The following is a 5,644-nucleotide window of genomic DNA, read 5'->3' as shown; positions in this document are numbered from 1 at the left end:
CAGAGGTAGTCTTTCTTCCCAAGAACAACATGGAACAAAGACTCAAACAGAGAGAAACTTTTATACATCATGTATGAATTCCAAAGTATTAAAGAGTCTACGAATCCCATTTTTAAAAAATTGCATTGACTTGCTTCTATTCTGATAGTCTGCCTTTCATCTGATGGCTTACTGTTTTGAATTTTTCATATAGATTGTTGTCAGACTCCTTGCATAATTATGACATTGAAAAGAAAATTTAAGATTGATTTATATTAAACAGCAGACAATGAAAGCAATATTTTTCATATTCCTTATGCATGTTCTATTTACAAAGATTTTTAAAGCCCCATCATAAGGAGATGCTAGGGAGGTGAGTCAGAAGTGGGTGGGTGGGTGATAGGGCACCCTCATAGAGGCAAAGGGAGGGGGGATGGAGTGGGAGGTTTGTAGAGGGGAGACAGGGAAGGGGCAACATTTGAAATGTAAATAAATAAAATAATAAAAAACAGAAGGAGAAAAAAACAAGTTGAATATCTACATGTACCATGGATGGTTCGGTTAGTAGAATTTAGAAAAACATAACCCCAATGAAGGAGCTAGAGAAAAGACCCAAGGGGCTGAAGGGGTTTGCATCCCCAAAGAAGGAACAACAATATGAACTAACCAGTACCCCCAGAGCTCCCTGAGACTAACCCACCAATCAGAGAAAACACATGGCTCTAGATACATATGTACCAGAGGATGGCCTAGTTGGTCATCAATGGGAAGAGAGGCTCTTGGTCCTGTGAAGGTTCTATGGGCCAGAATAGAGGAATGCCAGGGCCAGGAAGCAGGAATAGGTGGGTTGGTGAGCAGTGGGTATGGGGAGAAGGAATAGGGGATTTTTGGAGGGGAAACTAGGAAAGGAGATAACATTTGAAATGTAAAATAAATAAATAAATAAATAAATAATAAAGTTCTCTGAAAACATTTAAAAAGAAAAAGAAGGACATAAAGAAATTTTGTGGAAATATAACTGTCCATAGTCATTCTAATTTGAGGTATTCCCAAGCACTGTTTGGGATAGAAAGAAAGAGAAGGAGGAAGCATAGCACACAGCACAGATAATGGAAGCATTGCCCATGAGGGTAAGGATGTAGATAATGAAGAAGAGCACAAAGAGGAGGATTTGCCCCTCCCTGGGGCAGGGGAAGCCCAGGAGGATGAAGCCAGTGATGGTGCTGGAGTTGCTGGGGCTGTTAAAGGCTTTCATCTTTATGTGTCCTGTGAAAGCACCAGAAATTATCAAATGCCAGTTCAAAGAGAAATTAAAACCAGGATGTTGTAATGATTCTTCCCAATGGAACTTAATTGTACCAGCATTACAGAATCCACCTTTCACATAACTGGATTTGGAGCCAGAACTTTGATGATTATATTCATAACATAAAGTCAAATTTCTACTTTGGCAAATATAATTGTTGATTCTATACCTCAGCTACATCTACTTTTATTGCTTATAAAAATGCTTTAACAGAAGTAAAATACAACTATTAATATTAATTAATTAATTAGTTAACTAATTAATCTTTTAACAAAAACTGATATATTGCATTATCAGATAACATAAATCAATTTATCAGCATATAATATTCATCATAAAGTCTCTATTATTTCCTGCTTCACCTCATCACCTGTGAACTCTGTTCTCTCTCTCTCTCTCTCTCTCTCTCTCTCTCTCTCTCTCTCTCTCACACACACACACACACACACACACACACACAACATTGATTCATTTTCTGAATTCTTATTGGACGATTTCTGCAAGTAAAATGTACATGATTCCCAATAACTTAAAAACAAGTAACTTCTCAAGGAAACTGCTAAATCCATGACAAAATTTCATTAGAAATCTATAACTATACCCTTTCATAATATGCTTTTAGGAGAGGCATAGTAAAGCAAGAAATGGAGTTAAGAATCATCTACTAAAGTAATTCAAATAATTAAGGCACAGAAGAGATGAAAGAGACAGAAGCAGCAAGCACAGGGCCTATACAGCTCTGCACCGGGTCATCTGTATGTATACTATAGTTATTAGGTTAGCATTTCTATGGGACTCCTGACTATGGAAGTGAGTAGGACTGACTCTTTGCCTGCTCTTGTGCCTCTTTTGATCCTGTCACATTGCCCCGTCCGGCTTTGATAGGATAGTTTTAGACTCATCTTTTGTATTTTATTTGTCATGCTTGGTTGTTATCTATTAGAAGCCTGTTTTTTTTTTTTTTTTCTACTGAGAGACAGGAAGAGAGTAGATCTGGACAGAAGGAGAAGTGGGGAGAAACTGGGAGAAGGAGAAGAAGGGAACGCTATAATAATCAGGGAATGTTGTATGAGAAAAGAATCAATTTTTTTTTTACAGGTTTTTAGTTAATGTTTATTTTTTTTAATATTCTTTGTTAGGTATTTTCCTCGTTTACATTTCCAATGCTATCCCAAAAGTCCCCCATAGCCCCCCTCCCCTACCCACCCAATCCCACTTTTTGGCCTTGGCGTTCCCCTGTACTGGGGCATATAAAGTTTGCATGTCCAATGGGCCTCTCTTTCCAGTGATGGCCGACTAGGCCATCTTTTGATACATATGCAGCTAGATTCAAGAGCTCCGGGGTACTGGTTAGTTCATATTGTTGTTCCACCTATAGGGTTACAGATTCCTTTAGCCCCTTGAGTACTTTCTTTAGCTCCTCCATTGGGGGCCCTGTGATCCATCCGATAGCTGTGAGCATCCACTTCTTGACCCGTCCAGCAGGTCCAGTTATTCGAGGGTCTCAAGGGGACCTCCTCCTAAGAACCAAATGGGGGGTAGAGAGGGACAAGGGCCTGTGCGAATAACGACACGGAAACCATTCTGGAATGCATCAAAGTCCCAAATGTATTAGTCAGGCCCGAGGTTTAAATGCACAAGCAAAAGGGGAAGTACAGATACTTATCAGTGGGAGGGGTAGGGCAATACAAGCAAAAGGAGAAGTACTTATGGGGGTGGGCAATAGAAATTCTTTCTTTTGGCAGCTACACGGGGAAGCAGGAACTTGGTGGTATTAGGGTGTGGTCAGGACATCAGCGATGACTTAGGGCTGGAACATCCCATGGTTGTTCTCAGAATCAATGTGTTTGTGGCCCGCTTTTGACCCTTTTCTTCTCAGGGGGAGAGGCCCAATTTAGAGATCAGGACAATAGTGTTGTCTTAATAGCTCCCAACAACTTCTGTGTTTGGTAGGCCCTGGCATAGTCTCACAAGAGACAGCTATATCTGGGTCCTTTCAGCAAACTCTTGCTAGTGTATGCAATGGTGTCAGCGTTTGGAGGCTGATTATGGGATGGATCCCTGGATATGGCAGTCTCTGGATGGTCCATTCTTTTGTCTCAGCTCCAAACTTTGTCTCTGTAACTCCTTCCATTGGTGTTTTGTTCCCAATTCTAAGGGGCAAAGTGTCCACACTTCGGTCTTCGTTCTTCTTGAGTTTCATGTGTTTTGCAAATTGTATCTTATATCTTAGGTATTCTAAGTTTCTGGGCTAATGTCCACTTATCAGTGAGTACATCATTTGAGTTCTTTTGTAATTGAGTTACCTCACTCAGGATGATGCCCTCCAGGTCTAGAATCAATTTTTAATAAAAGAAAAATTTTTTAAATTTAAAAAGAAAATTAAAAAAAAGAAACCCTTAGTTTAAATCATAATACTGATCACAGGCTGCTTTCCCTATAGTGAACTTCTCAGAGTGGCTGTCAGTTTTAATCTATGCTAAAGTGGTCTGCTAAAACAATTCATGGACAATGTTCATGATCTTTTAATGAATATTTTTGTTGAAAGAAAAACATGTTTAATACAACAGTCCACTCTGAAGAAAATAAAAGAGTCCCATACAATGTGACAAAGATAGGAAGGAAAGTTGTTAAAATACAACTTCTATCATTGCTCAGGATGAGGTAAAGCCCTTTATCCTAGATGATGAAGACATTGTAATAATTCACATATGCCAATGGGAGTGATAAATATTAGTTCAGTGATAAATAATCTATACTGTATAGATGAATGACAAAAGACTCATTGATCCTATAGATAAAACAAAATATTCATCTACAATAGAATTATAAAAGAATGAAAAAAAAGGAGTTTTATTTCTGTAAGACACACACAGAGCTATAAAAATATCTACTGAACAAAAGATACCACCCAAAAGGCCAACAGGACACTTTAATTTGTGGAAAATACAAAAGCGGAAAAAAAACAAAAACGATTGTTTAGAAGTATATACTAGGTTTGAAGTGACATGAAGTAAAAAGGAAAGAGGAAGCAATTGTCATAAATGAAAATGAGCGATGTGACAAGAGGTTGGGATAGTCTAGGTAGGATAGTCTAAGAATGGTGTTTATGGTTTATTAAACTATACACATTTATATTAATTATATTATATTATACTATATTATATCACATTATATTATACACAGTGTCACTTGCTGCACACAAAGAAATTTTCTGTGTCTTTGTGCTCATGTTCTCTGATAGTGTGTGTTCTAAAGACCAAAACTACAACCAGCATGAGGATTTAAGATTAAACAAAATAGTGACATTTGGTATGTAAATGTTTGCAATCCTGGAAAAATGACTTGAAAACATTTCCTGGATGTAATTTCTCCTTGAACTGGCATTTGATAATTTCTGGTGCTTTCACAGGGCACAAACAGATGAAAGCCTTTAGCAGCCCCAGCAACTCCAGCACCATCACTGGCTTCATCCTCCTGGGCTTCCCCTGCCCCAGGGAGGGGCAAATCCTCCTCTTTGTGCTCTTCTTCATTATCTACATCCTTACTCTCATGGGCAATGCTTCCATCATATGTGCTGTGTGCTATGATCAGAAACTTCACACCCCCATGTACCTCCTGCTGGCCAACTTCTCCTTCCTGGAGATCTGGTATGTCACCTCCACAGTCCCCAACATGTTGGCCAACTTCCTCTCTGAAAACAAGGTCATATCTTTCTCTGGATGCTTCATGCAGTTCTATTTCTTCTTCTCCTTGGGTTCTACAGAATGCTTTTTCCTGGCAGTCATGGCATTTGATCGATACCTTGCCATTTGCAGACCTCTACATTATCCTTCTCTCATGACTGGGCGCCTCTGCAACATCCTTGTGATCAGTTGCTGGGTGCTTGGTTTCCTCTGGTTCCCTGTTCCCATCATCATCATCTCCCAGATGTCCTTCTGTGGGTCCAGAATTATAGACCACTTCCTGTGTGACCCAGGCCCTCTGTTGGCCCTCACCTGTGTGAGAAATCCTTTAATTGAGATGACTAGCTCTACTTTAAGTTCCCTGCTTTTATTTGTTCCATTTCTTTTTATCATGGGGTCTTATGCTCTAGTAATGAGGGCTGTGCTCAGGGTCCCTTCAGCAGCTGGACGAAGAAAGGCCTTCTCCACTTGTGGGTCACACTTGACTGTGGTTTCTCTTTTCTATGGCTCAGTTATGGTCATGTATGTGAGCCCAACATCTGAACACGCAGCTGGAGTGCAAAAACTCGTGACTCTGTTTTATTCTGTGGTTACTCCACTCCTTAATCCTGTGATATACAGTCTGAGGAACAGAGATATGAAACATGCAATGAAAAAGTTACTGAAAATGTAA

General features: G+C 39.4%; 1 protein-coding gene across 1 annotated transcript; it reads left to right on the top strand.

Annotated features, from left to right (window-relative positions):
- The first annotated feature begins 4,708 nt into the window (after positions 1 to 4,708).
- Positions 4,709 to 5,644, top strand: LOC110309552 (olfactory receptor 11G2-like). The gene has a single exon (XM_021182289.1). It carries the CDS (start codon positions 4,709 to 4,711, stop codon positions 5,642 to 5,644), a length of 936 nt encoding a protein of 311 aa, XP_021037948.1.

The sequence above is a fragment of the Mus caroli genome, unplaced genomic scaffold (genome assembly GCF_978045245.1).
Source record: "Mus caroli unplaced genomic scaffold, Mus_caroli_1 scaffold_12, whole genome shotgun sequence".
Taxonomy (NCBI): Eukaryota; Metazoa; Chordata; class Mammalia; order Rodentia; family Muridae; genus Mus; species Mus caroli.
The sequence above is the reverse complement of the archived record's forward strand: the minus strand, read 5'-3'. Positions and strand labels throughout refer to the sequence as shown.